Genomic DNA, 26,880 nt, shown 5'->3' with positions numbered 1-26,880 from the left:
CTAGTGCTTTCAGAGTTTTAATTCCTAACAAATTTTCTGGGCATGATTTAGTAAGCAATAAATCTGTAGTTCGTGTCAAAGGTCCTATCGTAAGTGGTAGAGGCTTTGATACTTCATTAACAATAGGTTTTCCTGAAAAACCAAGGGAAACATTTTGAGAGCCTGAGAGGGGTGCCCCTGGAACTTCACTACGTTTTATAGTTGTTCGACTTGCCCCTGTATCGAGTAAGAATTTTCTATCTTGACCTAATAATTCACTATGTACATAAGGTCCTTCTTGATCTACCGGAATCTCGATAAGCGGTAAGTCAACTTCCCTCTCTCACTAATGAGTAGTGCTATAAAAAAATGAAATGTTTGCCAGAAAGGTGCTATAGAGAGATGAGGTGCATTGTTAGTGAGTGGTAGTGAGGGAATTCATGGAGAAGGAGGAAATGGAGGAGGGGCACCAAAACAGACTGTTGCACTGTGTGCGATAAGTGCTAGAGCCAGCCTTGGCTGGCAGTCTTAGCCTCCACCTGAAGTTCGGGTCTAGTTGCGCCCCTGTACACATTTATGGGTATGTCGTGCCCCATCAAGGTTTTTGTCCTAAATTACAAAAGGATACATTTACATGCACTGCAATCCAGCCTTTCAGGGGCCCCCTTGATAGAGGCAACTTTGTTTTGCCCTGATGGCCTGGAATAATTCCTAAACAGATTCTTGTAAATATCGTTTTGTTTCATTTCTGTTTAATGTGATTGATATGAGAGAGTCTATTACTATTTGCAGAGAAATGTTTTGTTTCTTGTAACAACCATAAAAAAAGTTTAGATCAAAATGGGTCCTCGTCTATGAGATATTGGAAGATATCACAGATATTCGCTGTAAAATTAGTGGGCTGCTGCTTTGTTACAACAGTGAAACCACACATCACTATCTGAATATTAGATGTAAATACTTTTAGAATTTACAGTCACTGTTTTGGCTGAAAATGTCTGCAGAATATTCAGCTTTGAGAGAAACTGCTATCAAAACTCTCTTGCATTTCAGCACGTCCTATTTATGTGAGATTGGGTTCTCAGCACTTGCGGTATTAAAGAGTAAGTACCGTTCAAGACTGGATGTGAAGCACAACCTGAGGAGGGCAGTAGCAAAAATCCATCCACAGATCGTCTCTGTGGCAAAAAGCAGGCACACCGTCACATTTATGTTGGTGGTGTTATTAATAATCTATGTCATGTGTAAAACAAAGCATCCTAGTAAAAACAATTTGCGCACATTTTATCTTGGAAAATTGTGTTTTGAGCTGTGTAATAAGCCTCTGTCATTTCACCACACCCACTCACAAACCTGCAGTGTCCTAAACACACTTATTGTGTTGAACATTATTTGCCGTATATGGCCCATGATACGCGTGTGGCGGCCAATTGTGTAGTGTCCCAGGTTCCTGAAATTTATGTTAGGCGGTGGGGGGGCCCAACATCTAAAAATATTCAGCAGGGGGGGCTCAACCGACAAAAGTTTGAAGACCTCTGCTCTAAGCCATGGAAGTTTGGGAGCGAGGAAAGCGGTGCGTAGTGATGTGGGCGACAGCATGACCGCCTCATCGCGTTCAGGGCATGCTGGGAATCACTTTTCCCTGCACCTCAAAGGGAAACCCCACCACCCACCCTAGTGCAAGGCAAAAGTGAGCTAGTTTGGGCAGCAGTAAGAGTGGAGGGGTGATTGTTGCAGAGGAACAGAGGTATGAAGGAACAAACAAATGGAGGGAGGGATTAACAAAGGGACAGGGGAAGTATGGGATGAAACATAGAGCAAGGAATCAAGGAGGTGGGCTAGGTCCAGGAGCGGTCATGCCATTCAATCAAGAGAACAGTGGATAGACGGATATGAGAAAGAAGTTAAACGTTTGTGAGATTGTTGATGTTTAAAGGAAAATAGGAGGGGTATGTTGGAGTGGAAAGGGTTTAGGGGCGGTGGGAAGTGTTAGGAAGTAAATGTTAGTTGATTGTATAGGGCATTATGCATCCGCCAAAGGAGATAAGTGTTGTCTGGTTTGCTAACCAATCTGCTCATTCATTGAACAGAGTGATGCAGTGATTTCCCTCCCAATTTATTCCAAAGGACTGTTGACCTATACATGTGTCCTATATAAGTTCTGCTGCGGCCTTTCTGCAATTTGAAGTACAATGTTGCACACACGTGGCAACTGCTGAACCTTTCCCCATATGGCTGGTCACAGACAGCCACTCCCAATGAAGTGCAGTAAAAAGTGGCACTTTGCACCAACACAGGCATTAAAGCCTTGCATTTCCCCGAAGCCTTCTGCCAAGTAACAGTGTAGTAATTTCCACAGAGAGCAAAAGCGAAGATGATTCACCTTGCAACACGTGCACCAGTTCTTGGTGGAGATCCAAAGTGTGTAATGTTAAAAGCAACCGCCAACATGAAACTGACCTCAGTTCCCTCCAAATAATGAGGCTGCACTGCAAATGCATTGGAATGAAAGCAAAGAGCCATATGCGTTTCTTATGAAGTGAAATTCTTTTTTAATGTCAAGTTTAAAAAATGTAAACAAGTTTCATACATTTCAGAAAATATTACAATAAGGAATTTGAATTATTAACCAGAAAAAAGGGAGCATGGCAAATTAATATAGATAAACAAGTCTTAAGTTAAATAAATAATAATAATTATGATAAAATATATATGTACTGGATAAAAAGAAAAATGCTGTTGGGCCACCAATAAATAACTGCTTTATTGTTACTGCTGGATGTCTAACTCAAAATGCGCCATTCTTTAAAAGCAAACTAGCCCAAGAATTCAATTTTACTGGCTTTTGTTCCTAGTTTTACTGTGTTCTTTACCCCCATATTATTTTCACAGGACAATAAAGTTAATCTGAATTTACTCATACCAGAGCTTTCCTTTTCTTCAGTGTGGACTGCCCAGACTTTTGCATGCCTAGTAAAAAACTTCGACTTTGAGATTTTCCTCTTCTGGAGAGCCATACAGCCCTAAGTGGAAAGGTATGACAATATTCCAGGCATACCAGCCTTACTCAAAATCATATCCCTTTAAATGCTACAGATATATTTGTGGATACAGCCTTATGTTAACAATCACATCATAAAACTAACATTAATTTTGCCAGCGAAAATGTGTGGTACTTTTGCAAGAAAAAACAAGACAAGAGGCCCTTTCCATCTATGCACCCAGGATCTGGAACAACATCCCTTTACTCATCAGGACCGTCCCAACGCTGCACGAATTTAGGAAAGAATGAAGACTCATCTCTTTAAAGAACACTATATCACAATGAATTAACTGTCCACAATTCAGCTTCCTCTTCTATTACTCGCTGACCTCCCTTTCATGTATAGTGCTCCCCTGCTTTTGGCTAGGTTTGCCCTATAGAAATACGATATACATACATACATACATGTAAACATACATACATACATAAATAAATACATACATACATACAATATTGTAAATTAGATAACACAAAAAATACACATTCCCTATTCTCCTAAAACAACTGCCAGAATGTGGAGTTTCAGCAAAGTCTCTTGGCACAACAATGGGTATATTCAGGGTCTTCTTTAAATTCCTTTATGGCTTTTCTTCATTTATGGACACATCCCTAAAAGGAAAAACAGTGGATAGTAAAAGCAATCAGCAAAAAAACCTCAATGAAAAATCACCCATGAGCAATCAGTCAAAATGCAAATGTAAGTGGTTATTCCAAAGAACATCAATTGGTATTAAACATTATATAACGCTTCTTATCCAGAGAGTGTAAGTGCAATCCACTAAAGTCGTTATGCCTGTTTGATGAGTTTTCATATCACCTATACAAGAGCTATTGGCTTTGGCAATGTGTTTTTGCCATGTTGTACACCAGTGTTCAGCATTGCTAAAAGTTAGTGGCGTGGAGTGTCATAGAGTGGAGTAGGGGGAGTGGTGTGTCATTGAGTTGAGTAGAGGGGAGTAGAGGTTAATGGATCAGTTGTAGTGTCACAGAGTGCAGTGTCATAGATGCAGTGTCATAGAGTGGAGTGACGTGAAGTAAAGTGGTTTGGAATATGGTGGAGAGGGTTGGAGTGGATTGAAGTAGTGGGGTGGATTGGACTGGAATAGATTGGGGTGGATTGGGATAGAGTGGGTTTCATTGAGTGATGTGGGGTGGATTGGATTGGGTTGACTGGATGGAGTGGATTGAATTGGGTGGGTGGATTGAAATGGGGTGAGGTAGATCGGATCAGGGTGTATTGAAGTGGGTGGATTAGGTTGGTTTGGGAGGGTGGGGGTGGATTGGGGTGGGGTTGATTCAATTAGAGAAGGGTGGTTTGGAGTGGGGTGAATTAGAGTGGAGTCAAGGGGGTTTGATTGGACTGGACTGGAGGAGGGTGGATTGGAGTGGGATGGGAATTAGATTGGAGTGGAGTGGGGTGGTTTGAATTGGAAGGGGTGAGGTGGATTGGACTGGAGTGAAGTGGTGTGGATTGGATTAGATTGGAGTGGGAGGATTGGGGTGCGGTGGGCTGGATGGATTGGATTGAGTAGGTGAGTAGGCAGAACTGGGGTGGGGTGGATTGGGGTAGAGTGGGATGGATTGCAAGAGAGTGAGGTGGATTAGATTGGAGTGGAGTGAATTGAAATGGGGTAGGGTAGTGTGGACTAGATTGGCTGGGGTGTGGCAGGGTGGGGAGAGTTGGAGTGTGGTGGATTGGATTTGAGGTGGATTGGAGTGTGGTGGATTGAACTGGAGTAGGGTGGACTGGAGTGGGGTGGAATGGATTGGGGTGGAATGGAATGAGGTCAATTGGAGTGAGATGGATTGGATTTGTCAGGGGTTGGGTGGATTGGATTAAAGTAGATTGGATTGACTGGGGTGGATTGGATTGGATTGGGGTGGATTGGACTTGGGTGGATTGGACTGGGGTGGGGTAAACTGGATTGTGATGGGTGGATTGGATTGAGGGTGTTTGGATTGGGTGGGATGGATTGAAATGGGGTGGATTGGGCTGAGATGGATTGGGCTGGGGTGGATTGGAGTGGGGTGGGTGGATTGGAGTGTGAGAGATTGGATTTGACTAGATTGGGGTGGATTGGATTGAGTTAGGTGGATTGGATTGGGGTGAGGTGAGGTGGATTGGATTGGAGTGTGCGGATTAGAGTGTGGCAGATTGTTTGGATTGGAATGGGTCGGATTGAAGTGGCTCCGATTGCTTTCGATTGGAGTGGGGCACTATGTTTTGGATTGGAGTGGGGAAGATTATTCTGAATTGGAGTGGGGCTGATTGGAGTGGGGTACATTGTTTTGGATTGGAGTGGGGCAGGTTGGAGTGGGGAACATTGTTTTGGATTGGAGTAGGACAGATTGTTTGGACTGGACTCAGGCAGATTAGAATGGGGCAGACTGTTTTGGATTGGAGTGGAGCAGCTTCTTTTGAATTTGAAAAGGTCAGATATTTTAGGATTGGAATGAGGTGATTGTTTTAGATTGAGTGGGGCAGATTGTTTTAGGTTGGAGTGAGGCAGTTTGGTGTGAGACAGATTGGAGTGGGGAAGATTGTTGTGGATTGGAGTGGCATGGATTGGCTTCGAGTGAGGAGGATTGTTTTTTAGTGCTGTGGATTAGGGAGGGAGTATGGTGGATTGAATTGAGGTGAGAGGGATTGGATTGGTTTGGGGAACATTGGATTGGGCTGGATTTGTTTGGACTGGATTGGTGTGGGGTGGATTGGAGTGGATTGGAGTGGAGTGAATTGGGATGAATGGGTGGATTGGGTTAAGGTGGACTGGAGTGGGGCGGATTGGAGTGGGATGGATTGAAGTGGGACAGAGTGGAGTGGGGCAGAATCTCTTGGATTGGAGTGGGGCAGATTGGCGTGTGGCGGATTGTTTTGGACTGTAGTAGGGAAAATTGGCGTGAGATGGATTGGAGTGGGGCAGATTGTTTTCGATTGTCATTGGGGAGACTGGAGTCAGCAGATTATTTTTGATTGGAGTGGGGCTGATTAGAGCACTGCAGGCTATTTTGGATTGAGTCGGACAGACTGGAGTGAGGCAGATTGGTTTGGGGCAGATTGAAGTGGGTGGATTGTTTTGGATTAGAGTGGGGCAGATTGGAGTGGGTGGGTTAGTGTGGGGCACATTTTTTGGATTGTAGTGGGGAGGAATGGAATGTGGCAGATTGCTTGGGTTTGGAGTGGGGCAGATTGTTTTGGACTGAGAGGGGCAGATTGTTTTAGTTTGGAGTGGGGCTGATTGTTTTGGATTGAGTGAGGCAGACTGTTCTGGATAAGAGTGAAGTCTCTTTTATGGTGCTGGGTCATGGGTGAGAGTGCCTAAGAAGGATTAGCAACCTTAATCATTAATATTTACAAGCACCAACTACAGTCGATAATGCTACTAACACAATAATTAGTCAGTAATATGCGATTTTCCCTTCTCTCGTTTTTCCCCGAATCAGTTATATTTTGTGGGAGAGCTCGAGTTTAGGGCCTGTGCCAGTAGTTAATTAATGTCACGCAAAGCATTATAATTTATTGCCCTGTTCTAAGCAATCAAATGGTTTATAGTTATTTTCACCATCTCCCTCTTTAATTACTTATCTTAATAGCTGTCTTTCTAAGTGACTCCTAATACATGTCTTATTCAACACACTTCAAGACTGACAGGGACCACACACACACACACACACACACACACTCTCTCTGCCTGAAGCAAGTCGTTGTAACGATTTGCGTGGTAAAGGAACGCGTGGTAACATTGCAGTCGGGTTACTGACTGCGGTGTAAAGGCAAGCGTGGTAAATGCATGCAGAGTTCCCTCACGCAACCCTCACACATGTTATCATCTATTACCTTTTTGAAATCCAGTCCATGATCTTCTTCACCCATGGGGCTTGGGGGTCCACACATACTTTCTGTCCTGAATGTAGAACCATGCTGCAAATGAAGAGATTAAAAAGTCAAAAATCTGTCTGGAGCGCGTACTGGCAGCAACCTGTAACCCCTGTGCCAAAGCAGAGACAGTGCCTTAGTCACCTTCAGTGTTACACGTGCATTATTTTTACTGGATAGTTTAACATTGTTTTTCATGTTGCACAATCCAGAGTTCAAGTGATAACATAACGGATTGTGTTCTTTGTTCTATACAGTACTATACTGGTGCCAGTGCACTTCTAATAAAATAATAAGGGGCAGATTTACGATCCCTGGCGCATCCCTGCAAATCAGCAGGGAAGCGCCAGGGAAGATGCGTCACGCAAGTTTGCCCATGCGCCATTGCAGATGCGCCGCATTTACAATGCGCTGCATCATGGCGCAAAGACAAGCAGATGCGTGACGCATCTGCTGGCGTAAGGTTGGCACAGTGCTGAAGTTGTGTCGCAAGCGTGACGCAACTCCTGCACTGTTCCAACCTGCTCTCTCCCTAACATGGTGCGTCACGCCTTACGCCTGCTTGAAGCAGGCGTAAGGATTTGACGCACCAGCGTCGGAAAAGTGACTGCGTGAAATCTCGTAGATTTCACTGCGTCACTTTTCCGAGGCTTTTTCGACGTAACGCCCACCCTACATACATTAAACCTGACGCAGGTTTAATGTGGCGCATGGCTTTACAACGTGACGCATCTCCTAAGATGCGTCACGTTGTAAATCTGTCACAGCATGGCGCTAGCTTTGCGCCGCCGCTGCGTCACAAAAGTGACGCAACGGCGGCGCAAAAGTGGCGCACAGGGCTTGTAAATCTGCCCCTCAGTATACATCACTGCCGAGTGAGCAGGAGGCGGCGACACAGATTCCTTTTCTGAGTGAGCTGCAAGCTATTACGTCATTCCCCATACGTTTGCATCGTTCGATCCCTGGGTAGCCAAACTGACTGGAGCAGCAAGCGTGCAAGTGTGAACTCGTCGTGCAGAAGAATGCCGCCAACGACAGCAAATGCGTGTCTTTTTTCAAGGAGCTTTGCTCGGCAACCAATTAGATAGTCACTGAAGCTAAAATGCAGGCGAATATTTCTCTAATGACAAGTGAGAAGGCATACTCTTCAGCTGTTTGATGACGCTGTTTATTCCGAAAGTAAACTACCTGCTTGCTAATTTGATTTTTTTTCCTAGGATGTCATTATATTTTCCTGTTTCCAAATGTTATGTGAAATGACTGCAGCATCATACATTGGATTGTGATTGTATCACATGCAAACTAGCAACTACTGGCAAAGCCAAACGATCTTATTTTGCCATTATTGAGCGTGCGACGTGATTGCCTTCGCAAATGCTTGACGGCAATTGTTAAAAGTTTTGAAAACAATACATTAAAACATTATTTTGTGTAATTTCAAGTTGACTGCTGTGTCGCATGGTGCAACGTGCATCGCATACTCCTGCAATTGCGTGACGTGACCTTGCACTGCACGTGCTTCGCTCAACACAACGGCCATCTTGAAAGTACAGAAAACAATGGGGCAGATTTACAAGCCACTTGCGCCACTTTTGCGTCACTTTTCCTATGTTAAAAGTGACGCAAAAGTGGCGCAAGGGGCTTGTAAATCTGCCCCAATGTTTTCATTGCTTTAGTTTTAACATGCTGGCGCAGTTTTTTGTGACATGTGTAATATAATCAAATTTCATTGTGGTCACAACCGATTAATCTTTGATTAGGCGATTTCCCTTTCTGAGTAGGAATAACTTTCCTGTTCTTTTCTCTTTTTCCCAATTTTTGTTTTAAATTTTCTGTTGTGTATGAATATTGATTATTATTGTTGGTGTTTTGCTACATTATGTGTTATTGAATCATATATAGAAGTTTTATTGATCTTTTATCTTTTATGTTTTTTTTAAAAATTTTGAACAATTGTTTTTTAACGTATGTGTACAACTTCTTACATTCTGTGAGACATATGTGATTAACTTGAATAAACTTGTGATCAAATAGTTTGTTTGCTTCGTTGATGCCGAATCTCACCCTGCTAATTTAAGATTTGTGTGTTTGAATGATTGGTGACATATACAGATCCAAGGGAGGTCTTTCTTTTTTGACTACAGTTGAAATGCCTCCAGCAATGTTAAAGCCAATAACAGCTACTGACATGGAGAGGGGCAGCACTGGATATTACAGACATTACAAGACATTACCAAGGCATCTATCCAATGCTAAGCGGGTCAAGGAAGAGCATTGTGTGGGTGGATGAGCAATGAAGAGCGCCAACCGGCGCTTGGTGCACAACGGAGGTGCATTGGGAGGGTTGGTGGATGCGGAAAAATTAGGTGAGTCGCGGGAGCGATGAAAAGAGTGCGAGGAAGTAGGTTTTAGGTTTTCAGAGAAGAAAACGTGCACATATTTTCCTAACCCAGTTGTTCTTTGACATTGCAAAAAGTCAAGAAGACTAGTCAGGTTAACATAGGACTACGCAGTTTGTTAATCTTCTCTTAGTCAAAGGGAATGCACCGGCCTCTGCTGGTGTGCTATGTTAGTCAGTCATATTCAACTGCCTAGCAATTAGTACAGCTGTTCAACAACTGCCTAGAAATTAGTGCAGCTCAAACACTGGTCTTTAGGAGCTTTTGGTGAGCAATTTCTAAGAAATGGCAGTGCTGCACATCAAGGCGTATATTTACAAGCGGAAATCGCCACTAGAACGTCACTTTTAGCGACATTCTGGTGGAGCTATGTCCTTCTCCATATTTACAGTGCGGCATTAAGCCACTTCTTGTGGCTTAACGCCACCTTGTAAATACTGCCTCGTTACACGCATCACTTTGCGTGAAAGAGGCGTTCAATGGGTGTTGCTGCAGGCGTTTCAACACAATACCCATTGCCTTTTGACGCATCCTGCAGCACATATAGAGCAAAACACCATTGATGATTGTTTTAGTGCAGAAAGGGACACATAAACATTTGTCCCCTGCAATGCAGGCCCCCTTGCACTATGGTGCAAAGGTGCCTGAATTGTTGCTAGGCAGCTCATTTTAGCCCCAGCGCTAGGAAAAACACAGGGGTGTGCCGTATTTTTGTAAATATGCACATCCCTGCGTTTCGGAAATGTCAGAGCTTAGCGCTGCCAAATTTGGGGCAGTACTGCGCTCCGACATTTCCTTCTAAATATGACCCCCAGGTATTTATCAGAGGGCTCTGTGACTGCGTGAACAGCACTCAATAAAGCTTGCCCACATACCAGGCACAAGAAAGAGCAAAAAGACAAACCTTTTCCTAGACTACAGTGGGAACCAAATGAATTCCATACCTGACGGGCCGCCACTGGAACACATTGAGTGGCCTCATATGCACATTCATTTCATTTTCCAGTGTACAGCTGCTGCCTTGCAGAGCGCTGCTCAGCATGAAATGGTTAATTTGGTGGAGAATCCTTAATTCCTTTTGTACATGTTGTGTGCCCAGTCTGGGATGGGTTGGAGATCAAATGTGGCACATTTGGAACCTTGGCTCCAGTTCCAGCAGCAAACACACGTTCAGTGGGGTATCACGAGATGTATAGGTAAGAATGTGTGCGTTGGAGGAGTGTCAGGAATAGCTGAGTAATAACGCTAATACCGATTAATATAGCACACAGAGCAAAGTGAATGTTTTGAGCAGTCAATAAGAAGCAATTAATGCTATCCATTCCATATGATCAACCTTAGAAGATAGTACATTGAGTTCAAACCTGCAAGGATTCACAGTTATACCTTTAGGTTGCATGCAGGTGTTTGGAGTAAACGCAGAAGTCAGTGAGCTATGTTACCTAATTGTACCTCCTAACCTGCATAGGATGTAGCAAAAATACTAACCAACTGAGCTTGCTGGCATAAAATAGAAATCTGTGACCTGCATTTTACGTTTAATTTTCTGCAAGACACACATAAACCCTAATAGTTGCAGTAAAGGTTATTGATTCAGCTTTACAATAAAGCCATACAATAATATAAACACAAAATATCAAGTATGAACAAACCCCTGATATGTGTAATCATTGTACAGTTCAAGCCACAAACGGTACAAAGGACTGAAAGGGAAAGGAAAAGACATTCCTGTCCACATAAGCCCTTTTTACCAGCGTGCCTCCTTTCTTTGGTTTCAGGAAATCACAGTGTTATCTGCTTAGCTTAAGATGGCTTAGAGGACAAACAGTAAAGCTGCATGACTTTCTGCGCTAGCATAGCTACGTCCTCCGTGCTTAACTACAGCACAACCTATAGCTACGCTCTTATAGGGGAACAGTGAATCAGGTCATAAGTACCATACCAGCCAACTTGAAGAACAATCTCACTGTGTGAGGAGGGAGCGGGGCCTTGAAGGGGGCGAGCGTCATGCCGAGAAGTTCCTACGAGTGTTACAGCAAACAAATGAGGAACCTACGAGGCGCTTTTGAACCCCACCCACCTCCTAATCCCCCTCCTTCCATAAAAACAAACAAGCATTGGCATAGCCAATAGGTCTCGCCTTTTGGGACCTTATAAGTGTTTAGCCATGCAACAGTTGCATAACTAAATACTTATAAGGTCCCAAAAGCGAGACCTATTGGCTATGCCAAGCGGCCGCAAACGTGATCGCAATCAAACATCAAAGCGGCCGTGGGGCCGCAAAAGTGAAAGTAATCGAGGTCAAGCGTGGCGCGCGCGCACATGCACTGTAGCTCTAGGCTGGCCTGGTAGCACAGTTTGGAGCCCTCTCAATAAGTCTCGCCAGACCAGCGCATGCGCTGGGTCAGGCGAGACCTAAAAAGCTTGCTGAGGCTGGTGTTGATGTCCTGGGGTGTTTTCACACCCCTTAATGGACATCAGCAGTTCAAAGCCTCAGAAAATACCAGCTATTTACAGTGGTTTTCAGCTCGTTTTCACTGCTACCAAGTGATATCGCCTCCTCACCGGGAGACCGTGTGATGGGAGCCGATATTGTGTGTCACACGGTGGCATCATCTGAGTTGGTAGGTATGACGTACGTTAAAACAAAGATGCAACTCCTGTGCAAGAGGGAGTTAGACAAGGAAAGTCCTGTCTAGCTGCAGGCGCGCAATGCCCATTGGGCTCAAAGGGCTTCAGCGCCCCCCCCTTTGTTTGTTAACCCGGCTGAGACAGCTTCCTGGGCTGGAGTCCGTCTTATTGCAGTTGCACCTGAGTACTTCTCAGGTCTTTAAAAGACCATTTACGTGTTAATGAGGCTTTGTTGGGAGGCTTTGCTGTTTTTCACCCCTTCATCTCCACTCTGCCTATTGCTGGAAGAATTAGCCCCCCCCCGTTAATTTTTAGTAGCCCCCCCCGAAATTTGGCCCCAGTTGCGCCTCTGTCTAGCCGCAATTAAAATGTTGATGCGATTTTTAAAGGCTTCGTGAGTCTAAAAAGTGGTGCAGCAGCTGAGCAACAGGCAGGTAGGGAAGTCATGAATAATCAATGATCATGCCAGCTGAGACTTAGACAAAAAAACAAAAACAAAAAGTAGAACCTTAAAAGCTTGTATCAGGAGGAACCTCAAAAAGTGTAACCATGCGAGAGCAGAATTAGTTGGGAGGGATATATATGCCCATGCAACATGCAAAATATAGTGCAGGATGTGATTACCAGCATAGGCACCTAAAGGATATTGGCCTTGGAGGCATGTGTGTGCAAAGACCTCAAAAAACCCCCTCTTAGTTATTTAATGACCGGAATCTATAACTAGCGATTAGGCACAAATAGCTTACCAGTATTATGTTTTATAACATAGATCTGCAGCAGGTGCCTTAGCCGCCTGATCTATCTTAAAAAGCAGTCTATTTGTGAACACTTAAGCTAGATAGACTATCTTTACTTGCTCCTTTTTTCCATGTTGCCAATTAATGTACAAGGGCCCAATTTACTATATTTTGGCATAGGGTGGGCGTTGCAAGCCCTATGTCAAAGGAAAACAAAGAAAAGGCCAGGAATTTGTGGTATCTCTGAGAAACAGTGCATTCCTGTCCTCTTCCATAGTGCTGGTGCACAAATGGCTGACATGGGCCAATGAAGGCACCCTTGCACCATGGTGCTAGGGTATGTGCATCAAAATCAGGTTGTTTTTGTGGGGGAAGGGACACCTTCCCTCACAAAAACAAGCCTTACGTGTAGGCTTTTAGAAATTTCCAGTTTACAGCATGTTGTAAATCTGGGAATGTGTGGAATGCAATGGGTGTTACGTGGGAACATAGCACTCATGATACGCCTCCCCATCGCAGTGTGAGGCAATGCAGCGACCTGCGCTACATCACCTCACACCATATCTAGGAGGCCATAAAAAGCCATGCAGGGTGGATTCAAGTGGCCTTGTAGATATGGGTAAGCCCAGTGTGCTGCTGGAGCGTCATAAAAAAGTGACTTTCCTTCAGCACACTGGGCTTGTAAATAAATAAGCCCGAGTTTGTGAAAAACAGCAACGCATATTCTGACTGTCAGTGAACATCCCTTATGTTTCCACGCCTCCTGCCTCCACTTTCTTTCTGCCACCCCCCTTAATGTGTGAGTTACCAGAATAAATGTTCTTCCTTTTTCAGCAGTGGCCTGAAGGGGTTATGAGCAGCACTTGCCATTTCTGAAATGGCGTCATGCAACCACAGTTGAGTTTATGACCTGCACTGTAATAAAACAAACTTTTAGTAAGCTCTCTTGAGTGTGTAAACCACTTTTAAATGGAGCACAAAGCGCGCTCCAGAGACAGAGTCTCACATAAGCCAGCAGTGGCCACAGTGGCAGCCCGCCCAGACTCACGCGGAGCCCCTGCCAAGAACAGTCATGGAACGCAACAGAAGAATGTTATTCTTAAATTTATTTCAAGCTCATTTGAAAAAAAAAAACACGAATTTAGGAAAAAATGCTCACATGACTTCGACATTTTGGCAGTGGGAGCCGTTGGGAGTGATCTCCACTTTCCCAATTAGCTTGGGACTGATGTAGCCAGACTCAGACTTGACGCACTGACAGCGGAGCTCCGTCGGTGACCTCTGCAGTGACGCACCTGTAAATACAAACACAAAATAAACACGAGCCTTGAGCAAATGGCATCTCTCGGGCAGGCGGTTGATTCATTCCTGGTGAGTTCTGAATTAGTAATCATGTATAAGAACGGTTCAACAGCGTGTCAGTCCTTTCTCGGAATTTGGTGGGTACAAAGAGCTCTTTTCCCGCATGTGCTGGCAAAATTACGCCGTGATTATTAGGGAAACTGCCAGCATTTCAACATTTTACACAATGATGCCATTTCACCTCTAGAGGTGGTGAGCGAACATGGCTCGAACCTTAGAGCCCCTGCACGAGCCAAGCCCTGCACTATTTACTATGTAATTCATACAACCAACATCACATAAAGTATGATAATATGTCTTTAAAATTAAAAAAAAGTCTCTTTCTTTAAGGTATGGTCGCTTTGACATTAATAGGGCACATTATAGCACTGCTCTTAGAGGAACTTATTACAAGTAATAATTTTGTATAACCAGTAGTCTGCCCACATATTTTAAATGCTTTCATACACGAAAATTAAGAAAAAAGTGTTCGGGTGAAATGAAATATTTGCCTAAGATCACACAATTGAAGCAGGTTTTTTCTGGTTTCACTTTGTACAAATCAGCATGTAAACTTGTATTCATTTGTCTTTCCTGATATTAAGGCTGTCTTTTTATCTCTTAGAGTTTTTAAATATAATGCGAACTGGAAGGCCTAGCGCTTTACATGAACACCAGTTACATCACAAGGTCTCATGCATGATGCATTATTTATAGGCGTGGGGTGATTAAGTGGTTTGCCGTGAATCACAGGATGGTGATTCCACGCTAAGACTTGAACCTGTCTCCACAGTTAGTAGCTCTGTTGATAACCCACATGAGGGTGGGAGGTAGGCAGGAGGCACATGAAAGTTTGGCTCGTTATGGGCTTTAGGTTCCAAAAGGATCTCAAGCTGAGACAGAGCCAGACTGCAGGCTTAAAGCTGGTTTGAGCTTTCAGGAGCTCGCCCACCTTTGTACACCACACAGTATAATGGGGGTCACCTGAGTAAAAAATAAGCAAACGGACAGAACTTGTGCAGGTCTTGCTTGTGGGACTCCTGGTTTTTTTTTGCGCCATTTTTTGTGCAAAGCACTTCCTCAAGTGCATTAAGGATGCACGGACTCACTTCACACTAAAAGAATAGCACAACATTCCCAATTTGCCTTTCATGTTTGCGTGCACAAGTTTTCTGAAATTTCACATAATTATGCAAAATTAGGCGAATTCCGCACACCCCTAAAAGTGGTACGAGAATTAGTAGGCGTGCTAAACTGGTCCAACTAGTTATGCCCTTACCCCAGTCATGTAAGTCAAAAAGGTGCACACGGGAACCCTAAAATGAAATTACTCACAAATATACTCATGCCATATTATAACCATCCATAAACTTTTCCTATCAAGAATTGAAGTAGCCAAGGTAAAGTACCATTGGATTCCATATCAGTTTTGTTGAACATAAGTTTACGGAGACACTCAGTTGATGTGCATTCATGCCTAGGGATCAAAATGTCATCTTGTAACACAGTTGAGGAAGATCTGCTGAGACCTGTTTCGCCTCCTTGGGCACTGCACACCTCGAGCTTTCTCAAGGCTGGAAATATATGAATGTGGGGCTTTTAATTAGGGCTGATAGGCAATTAGAGATCATATTAAATAAAATCAAAATCAAATGTATAAGGGTATATACAAGTGATTGGGTGGCACTGCAACATAATGATACAGCACTCACTATTTCAGTGTGAAAAGGTAGGTGTATTTAACATTTAAGGACAATCTGGAAAGCAACACAAAAGGAGTAGCCACTTATGTTATAAATAGGAAGCTTGAAAAGTGTGATGGGATATTTAGGTTTTAATAGTGTTTTTCTTATGCAGTCTTTGCAATATCAGTCTGTTGCTTTAACGTGTTGTTACACGCTTCCCAGAGGTTCTCTTCCCTTCTTTAGATTTTTTTTCAGGGTTTGTGGTTTCAATTGGCAGAAAAATCAGAATTTTAAGCTTCTTGGAATTTCTCTGCTTTTAGGTATTCAGCCAGTTCAGAAACAGACAATAACTAACAGCGGGCAAAGTTTTCAACGCCTTAGAAATGAATAAAGAGGAAACAAATACATCAGCATTTTCCTCACCGAAAACACCCTTTCAAGCACTAGAAAAGGGAACCAAGTAGGAAAAATCAATATGGTGGGAAGCAGGGCCGGCTTTAGTGCTGGTGGCGCCCTGTGTGACAATGTCTGTTGGCGCCACCCCAATGACCACCTCTGCCACGGAATCTCTCACCACCGCTCTTTAACAGTGCCCCTCAAGTCTCCAGAACCACTGTCTCTTGGATTAATTTAGTTTTATAGCACCACTCATACCAGAGTAGGGTGTCAGAGCACTTTACATCGTGCACACATTTAACAGTGACAATCATAGGTGTGCAAATCAGTGTATAGGAAATGTTACATCAGACAGGACAAAAAGGTGTAGTGTAGGAGTAACATGTTATCGATACAGGTACGCAATATAGCTTAAGAGTCCTTATTCTGGAAAAGCACAAATTCTGAATTTAAAATGTAACATCGTTGTTAGGGGTTCTCTTTAATAACAAGAATTGTTTTCCACCCAAATGAACCATTTTGGCAAGGTTAGGATAATGAAAGACTGGGCAAAAAAACATATAGCTCTAACATCAATCAATCAATCAATCAGGGAATTGTAAGCGCTCTACTCACCCGCGAGGGTCTCAAGGCGCTGAGGGGGGGGGGGGTCTGTAGATCTGTTTAGCCGAAGAGCCAGGTCTTGAGGGTCTTCCTGAAGGTGTTCAGGGAGGGAACGCATCTGATGTCTGCCGGTAGCTCGTGCCAGGTCTTGGCTGTAATGTGAGAGAAGGATCTTCCGCCTGCTCTGGCTCTGTGGATGCTCGGGGTTTCGGCCAGTGCGAGGTTGGAAGATCGGAGGTTTCTTTTGGGTACGTGGAAGTTGATTCTGTCGTTGATGTATTTGGGTCCGTTGTTGTGTAGGCATTTGTAGGCATGAGTGAGGATTTTGAAAGTGACTCTTTTCTCCACAGGGAGCCAGTGGAGACTTCGTAGGTGTTGGCTGATGTGTTCGTATCGGTGGATGCCGAGGACGAGTCTGGCGGCGGTGTTCTGTATTGTCTGGACTTTGTGGAGTAGGAACTTGTTGATGCCGGCGTAGAGTGTGTTTCCATAGTCCAGTCTGCTGGTGATGAGTGCGTGGGTGACTGTCTTCCTTGGCTCAGGGAGATCCACTTGAAGGTCTTGCGGGAGATGCGGAGGGTGTTGAAGCAGCTGGAGGTGACGGCGTTGACCTGTCGGTTCATGGTGAGTGATGAGTCGAGTACGATGCTGAGGTTCTTGGCGTGGTCTGAGGGGATAGGTGGGCTTCCGAGGGCAGTCGGCCACCAGTTGCTGTCCCATGCAGAAGGGGTGGTACAGAGGACGAGGACTTCTGTCTTCTCGGCGTTGAGCTTCAGGCAGCTGTTGGTCATCCAGACTGCGACGTCTTCCATTCCTTTCTGGAAGTTGAGTTTGGCAGTGGTGGGGTCTTTGGTGAGGGAGAGGATGAGCTGGGTGTCATCGGCGTAGGATACGATGTTGAGGCCATGTTGTCGGACGATGGCTGCGAGGGGGACCATGTAGATGTTGAAGAGGGTGGGCCTCAGGGATGAACCCTGTGGGACTCCGCAGGTGATTTGCATGGGGTCGGAGAGGAAGGGTGGGAGTCTGATCCTTTGGCTTCTTCCGGTGAGGAATGATCGGATCCAGTCCAGGGCTGTTCCTTGTATGCCTGCGTCATGTAGTCTGGCGACTAGTGTGCGGTTGGAGACGGTGTCGAAGGCCGCTGATAGGCCGAGTAAGATGAGGGCTGTGGAGTGGCCTTGGTCCAGGAGGGTGCGGATGTCGTCTGTGGCGGCAAGTAGGGCGGTCTCTGTGCTGTGGTTGCTTCGGAATCCGGATTGGGATGGGTCGAGGACGACGTTCTCTTCATTGAATCGTGTCAGTTTCCTATTGATTGTTTTCTCTGCAACTTTGGCTGCGAAGGGGAGGAGCGAGATGGGCAGATAGTTCTTGAGGTCGGTGGGGTCAGCTGTGGGTTTCTTGAGCAGGGGTCTGACTTCTGCGCGCTTCCAGTCATCTGGGAAGGTGCCTGTTTTGAAGGTAGTGTTGATGGTGCATTGTAGTTCGGGTGCGATGGCAGCCGCGGCTCTGTGGTAGATGTGAGGGGGCAGGGGTCGGTGGGGGCCCCCCGAGTGGATGCTTTTCATGGTCGAGGCGGTGTCTTCGGCCGTGATCGATGTCCATTTGTAGATGGTGGGTTGGCTGGTGTTTCCGGGGAGCAGGGGGCCGTCTGTGGCACCTGGTGGATGGTCAATGAAGTTGTCATAGAGTTTTTTGATCTTGAGGTGGAAATAAGTTCCTAGCTTGTCGCAGAGGTCTTGGGATGGGGGTGATGCCTGTGGCTTCGCTGCGTGGGTTGGTGAATTCTTGAATGACACTGAAAAGTTCCTTGGAGTTGGTGGAGTTTGTCAGGATTTTGTTGTGGATGATGTTCCTCTTGGTGGCTCTGATCTGGATGTGGTAGTCCGTCATGGCGTCCTTGTAGGTGGTGTGGTTTTCGGTTGTCTTTGTGGCTCTCCAGTTCTTCTCCAGGTGTCTGCAGGTGTGTCTGGCTTCTTGGAGAGCGGTGGTGAACCAGGCGGCTTTCCTGGGGCATTGTCTGTTGGGGTTGTGTAGCGGGGCGAGCTCGTCTGCGCAATTGGAGATCCAGGTGTGGAGTTCTCTGGCTGCGTCGTTTGCATCGGGTGCCCAGGTGTGGTTGTCTCGGGTAAGGGTGGAGTTAAGTTGCTAATCGGTAACCTTGCTCCAGGTCCTTCGTGGTCGGCATGGGGCTGTTTTGGTTGCCTTGGCTTTGTTGATGGCAAAGTGTACGCAGTGGTGGTCGGTCATGGCGGCTACATTGTGTGGCTGAATTGGACGCTGTTTCCTGCCGCGAAGATGGGGTCGAGGGTGTGTCCTGGTCTGTGGGTCGGTGTGTTGACGAGTTGTTTAAGTCCTATGCTGGCGAGGTTGTCACGAAGGATAGTGGAGTTGGGGTCGCTGGGGGTTGTCGAGGTGGAAGTTCAGGCCTCCAATGAGTATGTAGTTTGTTGAGGCGATGGCGTGGCGTGCGATGAAGTCGGTGATGGTGGTGGCAAAGGGTGTTCGGGGGCCGGGGTTCTGTAGACAATGGTTCCACGGAGTGTGGGTTTGGGGGTGGTCTGGATCTGGAAGTGCAGGTGTTCGGCTGAGGAGAAGGTTTCGCTGGAGGTGGTGAGGCAGAGGGTGCTCTTGTGGGCAATGGCGTGGCCCCCTCCTGGGTGGTTGGGGCGGTCGTTCCTCTGGATCTTGTATCCGTCTGGGATGGCGGTGCTGTTGTCAGGGGCGGAGGATGCGTTGGTCCAGGTCTCTGTAAAGAAGGCGATGTCGGGCGAGAGAGAGTCGAGTAGGTTCCAGATTTCCAAGGCATGTGTGTGTATGGAGCATACATTGAGAAGGATGCATTTTAGGGTGTTGTCGGTGCTGGTGTCACCGGTGTTAGAGGCTGGGGTGGCGGTGAGGGTCTGGCGGCAGTGAAGGCAGGAGAACTGACCATGGGTCATGTTCGGCGAGGCCTGTTGGCATTCTCTAAGTCTTCCAGGGTTGAGTGCGAGGAGGGTGGTGGTGTTGTAGCGGTGGGTAGTGGGAGGTCCAGGGTTCCCGGCGCAGGCCCCGGTAGGGTCGCGGACAGGCGCAGACAGGCTTGCCTTTGGCGCTCCTTCGGCACGCCAGCGGCGTGCCCGCTGCGCGCAGGCTGCCATTAAGTAGGAGAGGTTGGAGGGAGGAAAAGCTGGGAGGCGGGAGTGGGGGAATTCCGGGGGGCGGGGGAAATCCCGGGGGGGAATTCCGGGGGGAAGGGGCCGCAGGGGCGGCAGTGGTGAAAGGTGAAAGGAACAGGCAGGCACGAGAAAGTAAAACAGGGGTGGAATTAGAGCAAGACACAGATGGGCACAATAACAGGGGCACAACAGGGAAAAATTAAGAAAAAAACATCATAACAATACTTGCAGTTTACACACAGCTGTTTGATGACAGTTAATAGCTCAGGGCCAAATTCACAGAACTAATCAGAGACAAAATCCTAAACTTACTACTTTTGGTATTCACAAAAGGCCCTTACTACTTTTGGTTAAACTTACTACTTTTGGTTAAACTTACTACTTTTGGTATTCACAGAAGGCATTTAGTAGTAGAAAGTTGGTTTACTACTACTTAAATGCCTTTTGTGAATACTAACAGTAGTACGTTTAACTAAATGTAGTAAGTTTAACCAAAAGTAGCATGTGCATTCTGTGAATACCAAAAGTAGTAAGATTAGGATTCCGTCTCAAATTAGTTCTGTGAATCGGGCCCTTAATGTTCTATATTACGATTTTGACTTACACACTACAACTAACAAAAGGAGCTCTCTTACAGAAGCAGTAACACACTGACCTAATTACATTACATGCACTTTGTTATCTGCATGGTACACTTTCTAAGCAGTAGGCATTTTAACCCTCTGCGCTACCTTGGATGAGTCAAAACTTCCACTAGACAAACCTCTGGTCTCTTTCCAGGAACATGATAAATCACTGGAGTTATCTTGACGTTTTAATTGATGCCTACAAAAATTGCTGGAGGCCAGGAATGCGCCAGCAGGTTGGTGCTTTTAAAATGATAATATTACTTGTAAAAATGATGCCCCACCCCAAGTCAGCGCCCGGTGCGGCGGCACCGATAGCACCGCCCTAGAGCCTGCCCTGGTGGAAAGTAACAAATCTAAGAAGTACCCAACAAGTTTACAACCTCACATGGGTGCAGATTTATGATTTGGAGGTATTTAAGAATTGGAAGCGCTCACAAAGTTTTCCCGGAAAAGGCTATAAAACTGTGACTTCCACAATGTTCTTGGAGCACCTTTGGAAATGTTTATGAAATAACCGGGCTATACAAAGTGCTTTCTGCATGCGCAATTGTGTACAAGATAAATTGCTCATGAAGAAATGACATTGCCAGTAGCTGGTGCTCCTCAGTCCTCTTCCTTCTTCCTGTCTCTGACAGCAGCAGGAAGCGTCAGGAAGCACCCAGGCTCCCCTAAGCCAATCACAACGCTGCAATGCAGAGTTGAGATTGGTCTCAGCACTGTGGTTCGGTGCTCCGATGGCGACTGGGAGGCTTTGCATGTTTGTCATCAAGCTGTGTAATGCAGCCTGGTGGGGAACATGCAAAGTGTGCAGGACTGTTTGGCCGTCCCAATAGTGCCGACCAAGCAGTAATGTGCAAGTAATGTGTGCAAACCACTACTCCCCTGCTCTGGCCAGCTCCGTCCCACCCCGAGAGCCACTGACTTCAATAGGAAAATTAAAATGATAATAACGATACGTTATTAGAATTTTCTTTTTTCTTTTGAGCATTGGGGCGATGCTCCTCTGCCTTAGCGGAGGAGCCGCCACTGGACATTAAATTTGTACAATACAACTTTTTTCCCTACTGGAGAAGTACTTTTCCATGTGAAGAAACTGCTTTCCCTATACCCTCATACATGTTAGGGGTTTCATAGCCATTCACACCCAGGGAGAGATGTATTCCTGCTTATGACAGTATTAAATCTCTAACCACCTCCATGGTGGGACTAGATCTCAAGTTTGTGCGTGTCTCTAACCTTTCCAGGAGATGGAGTAGGATAAACTCATGCATAATATGACACTGTATATAATGAGAAGAAGTAAATCCATTCATGAGTGTAAGATCACATTTTGTGAGTTCATGTCACTCAATTGAGCACTACTTATCTGTTTGCTCCAAGATACAGCAAACCAAAAAAATTAGGGTACATCACCTTTAAAGGGAACACAGTCCCTCACAATTGTTAGTGGCCTTCAAACAAAGCTAGATAGGTAACTTATCATGAAGTGGATGTTTTAGGCTTATGCACTTAGAAGAAAAATATTTTAACACATAGTTAAAAAGTATGGAGGTACTTAAGATGCTTACCTTCAGACAGAGATCCACAGAGCAGCCAAATGGCCAGCACAGCAGCAAAATGTCCGCCTTGCATGATAGCTGAAAGTCCCCTTCAGAGATCACCTCTGTTCGTTTGGAGCTTGGTGCTTCCTATGATTTCTGTCTGCACCACTGTCAAAGGAACACATTTATACTCCATGTCATCTGTCTCCTGACATCATTCGATGCAACATATTGCAGAAAATTCCCGGGGCTAGAATTGCAAGATATTGCATGTCATACTTATTGAGTCATGTGGTTTTGAGTAAACCACACCAGTTAGTTTAAGTGGCTAATGCATTGTCTGACTTTAAATAAAATGTGCGTGACATGTTTCAGAGCCTTCCCGGCTCCGCACCTGGTTTACTAACTAAGCACCCACTTCCTTGTTTCAGTTGAAAGGCTTGGTCACTTCGAATTGTCTAGAATCAAGCGTGACTGCATCCAGTCAGGATAAGCCACTAACAGTTAAGGCATGCATTATGTTAACTTTGTGTGGAGCAGATTTTCTTTGGCAACTCTGTGAGACTATTTTCATGACTCATGCAGTGCTGCACCAAAGGAAATCTGTTGATTTCAATATAACATACTTTTTAGCCCCAAACAGCTATACTCAGACATACCGCAGAGGGTCTGCCTCAAGAGAAGGCTTTCTCTTGAGGTCAGAGATTTCTACTGTAAAGCCAAGCTGTGAAGTGCTGCTGGGGCCATATTAATTAGGTGCATTGAAGGCGCAACAGGTTTTTGTGCCTGCTTTTGTGCGCCCCCCCCCCCGCCACTCTGGAATGACAGAAAGGGCTGCAGATCTTGTACGGCCCCTTCTGTATACAGCTGGTGCACATGTAGCGCCACCCTTTCTCACGAGGTGTTCCCTCATTTGCATGGGTCAGTGGCCCCATGCAAATGGGGCAATATCTTAACCTCTGTGCCTGCGCCATATTATGGACACAAACGCAAAGGCAAAGTAGCTGTCAGGCAACGCACTGACAGTGCGTCACAAAACGTTTGCGCAGTCAGTGCACCCCCTGATGGCAGCCTTCTGGAGCGGATCAAGTGGGTCTTGTTGACCCCTCTGACTTCCCCTTACAGGCCGGTACAGTCACTCACGGCATCTGCCTGCAATAGGATCTCTCTCCCCTCTTAATAGCGCAGTCGGATGCCCTGATATACCCCGTTAGATCTTGCAGTGGAAGAGTTATTACCTTGGTGCTGGGAGCGGCCAAGAAGACTCTCTTAACCCGCTGGGCACTGACTCAACCCCGACCCAACTGGATTAGCTACATAAAATATGGTAGCTTGTGGGTATGGAGAAGCCTACACCTAGCGTTACACACACTACCACACTTCGACAAAACATGGGGCTCTACCATAAAATTCTTAACAACAGTATTTGTTGAACTAACCTGTCCCACATACCTATGGGTATTTCACCTCACTCAGGCACTACAAATGGCAGAGTAACTTAAACCTGAGGCATCTATGGCACAGCAGCTAGTCTACTGCAACTTTCTACTGGTCACTTTAATTTCTGGCTTTCAAGGGCTTTTCTTCTCAATCTTTTATATCTATCGGTCTTTTCCTTCAGTTTTTCACACTCACAATAGTTGTTATTCCTCACCGGCCTAAGGATGTAGCTGGCGGCTGTTGTTCATACATTATAAAATCAATAAAAAGATTTGAATCAAAGTGTAGGTGGGTTGCCACCAGCACAGTGAAACACAGAGAGTCTTTGAAGCGGCCACTCTGTATGTCACGTGAATGCGCTGCCGTCACGGCAGCACAAGTTCGCGGATGCCGGGCACCCATTCAACCTAATAGGTCGCACTTTCCCTGTTTGGGCTTGGCGCACCTGTTTGAAGGTGTGCCGTGGTGCAAACAGGGAAAGTGCACCCTATATGTAATAGGGCCCCGGTGGCGCTACGGGAATTTGCACTCACTTTCTGAACCTCCAGGGCACTTTGGTATTACAGAAGGGGCCACAAATGCTTCTGCGGCCTCTTCAGTAATACAGATAGCACTGGCGCATATATAGCACCAGCGCTATCATCAGAGGGCGTACCCTAATTTGCATGGGGGCATGGCCCTACGTGCAAATGAGGGAATCATTTTACCTCTGCAACTGTGCTGTATTACCAACGTGGGCACAGAGGCAAACATGTTCACCCATGAGCAAGGTGTTGAGAACATTGAAAAGCATTGGGAGTTTCTTTCATCCATATGCTGGAGCTGTACATGATGCAATAAAACCTTTTAATTGCATATTGCTGTGGGTGCGCTCTTTTGTCTCTGCTGTATTCCGGTTTGAGAGGAGTGTTGAAATATGAACGGGGATTCTTGCCCTATCTCACAATAATGCCACCAGGACTCAAAGGGCAACGATGCCCTGGGGAGTTTTTAATATAATTTTTAATATAACATGTTGATAATTACTTTTAATGTGCTGAACCTTAACGGAGACAAAAATCTTATCTCATAATTGATTGTGCTAATCCTTTGACAAACCAAATCGCCTTGCCTTATATACTAAAGTGGTGAACTTTTTACGAATCCTATATCATTGTTGTAATGACTACTTAACATAATCAACGACCTGTTGCATGACACGCAATCTGGGTTCCGTGCAAATTTCAGCACGGAGTCGGCTCTTCTCGAGGTCACGGATGCCATCAGGGAAGTACTCGACTCTGGAGGAAGGGCCATGTTGGTAATGTTAGATCTGTCGGCGGCCTTCGACACCGTCCCTCATGATCGCCTCCTTGTAAGACTCTGGGAGAGCGGCATTCGGGGAACGGTGTGGAATTGGCTTAAATCTTTTCTGGCCGGCCGCCGGCAAACGATCTGGGCGCCCCCTTTCTCCGCTGATATGGCTCCACTAGAGGTAGGGGTACCGCAGGGTTCCATTCTCAGCCCCATGCTATTTAACATCTTTATGGCCCCTCTGGCGGTAGTCGCGGAGTCTTTTGGCGCCCAGATCGTATCTTACGCCGATGACACCCAGCTCCTGTTTACTTGTGATAGGGGCGGGTCATTCGACGGCGTACAGATCAGGGATTGCCTTGGTGCGGTTTTTGAGTGGTTCAGGTGTAATGGATTAAAGTGCAATTCCGATAAGTCGGAGCTGCTCTTTTTTGGTTGCACCTGTGAACCAGACTGGAAAGCTTGGTGGCCACAAGATCTGTTTCCACCTGACAACGTGTCTCTCAAGGCTAAAAATTTGGGAGTGATTGTGGACAGTGAATTGTCCTTTGGGCCACATGTTTCGTGCCTCTCAGGTAAATGCTTTGGCATTTTACGGATGCTGAGGAAGTTTCTTCCTCTAGTGTCTTTCCAGCATAGGAAGATTATTGTTCAGGCCTTGATCGGATCTCGACTGGACTACGCAAACGCCCTTTTCTTGGGTCTACCAAAATATCTTTTGACCCGTTTGCAAGTGGTCCAGAACTCGGCAGCCCGTGCTATTTACGGGCTCCCGAGAAGAGCAGGTGCCACGGCTTTACTGAATTCTTTACATTGGCTAAAAGAATTCTTTTTAAGTGCCTGACTTTTTCCTTCATAGCTTTACAAGGATCTGGCCCTAAGTACATAAGGAAACGTCTCTCCCGATATGTACCCAGCAGGTCTTTGAGATCATCTTGTCTATCCAAAATGACAGTCCCGGTTATCAGGCGTGCAAGGATGGGAGGTCGATCGTTCCGCTACCTAGCCCCGAAGGAGTGGAATGATCTACCACTTTCTCTCAGACAGGCTCCCAGTCTCCTTGCTTTTAGAAAAGAGCTTAAAACGTGGCTTTTTACTAAATAAACTTTTTACTAAATAAACTTGATCCTTCTCTTCTGTCTGCTTTTTTAGTTGTTATGTCTTGTTTTGCCTGCCGATATTCTTCATCAAAGCGCCGGGATGCTCCTCGGAGTAGCCGAGCGCTATAGGAGAAATAAATTAACATTAACATTAACATTAACAGTTGCTACATTAAAACTAATGCCCCTTTATATTATACCATTCTAGATGGTATAGTAGAGGGAAATAGATTTTTGGGAAAATAACCCATTAAAAGTGAAATGTGATCTTATCACCAACAATATTTTTTATCTACCTCGTGTATATATTCCTCTATTAATGTGTTCAATTTAGTAGTGTGTGTATAATAAATATACATCTCTGTTTTCAAACAAAAACAACAAACTACAAACATTAATTTGTTTTTACATTGCATGCCCACAAATGTACAATACTTACCCACAGCACCTTCGCTAAGTACACCTTACAATGCTCTCCTTCACTGCCCTATAAAAGTCAAGTACTACAATGGGGGTGCTTGGATCCCTATAAGGAAAAATTGCAAAAATATTACTATTGCAGACCTCACAACCTGCACAACTAGTAACTCAGTTTCTTACTTTTATAACCAACATCTCTGTTAGCTTTGTCAATATTTGTAAAACATGTTACAACAGCATGGCCTGTGAATGGATGTTGATTCACCAAAACTTTAGGGGTAGCAGAAGTGACATCACACACTCTTGACCTCAATACCATCACAGGAAGTGACATCATCATGACCTTTGACCTTGACAAGGAAGTCAAGCCACATGACCGTTAGGGTGCTTGTATGATATGGCAGGGGAACCTAACCTTATTCCTTTCTCTTTTCATTATAATAAAAAAGTATGTGTTTGAAGAGAATATAGTGCTACAGAACACTGAACATTACCGGGAGCCAAAATTAATTAAACCACACACAAAGAGCCATCGTTTAATAGTTCCTGCTAGTGTATATCACAATGCTACATGTATTAATACATCCTAGAGAGAATCGAAGTTCACC

General features: G+C 45.3%; 1 protein-coding gene and 1 long non-coding RNA gene across 3 annotated transcripts in view; one reads left to right on the top strand and one right to left on the bottom strand.

Moving 5' to 3' along the window:
- The window catches only part of LOC146866412 (uncharacterized), a 247,663-nt gene that overhangs the window by 30,851 nt on the left and 189,932 nt on the right, over nt 1-26,880 (top strand). The window lies entirely within an intron of this gene.
- On the bottom strand, nt 2,720-22,162 carry LOC146866413 (interleukin-8-like). Its single transcript, XM_085640855.1, has 4 exons — nt 22,047-22,162; nt 13,826-13,961; nt 6,861-6,944; nt 2,720-3,631 (listed from the first exon to the last, which is right to left on the bottom strand). The coding sequence occupies exons 1-4, from the start codon at nt 22,108-22,110 to the stop codon at nt 3,601-3,603; spliced, it is 315 nt and encodes a 104-aa protein (XP_085496981.1). The 5' UTR covers nt 22,111-22,162; the 3' UTR covers nt 2,720-3,600.

The sequence above is a fragment of the Triturus cristatus genome, chromosome 2_1 (assembly GCF_964204655.1).
Source record: "Triturus cristatus chromosome 2_1, aTriCri1.1, whole genome shotgun sequence".
Lineage (NCBI taxonomy): Eukaryota > Metazoa > Chordata > Amphibia > Caudata > Salamandridae > Triturus > Triturus cristatus.
Note: the sequence above shows the minus strand (reverse complement) of the source record. Positions and strands in the feature narration are given on the sequence as shown.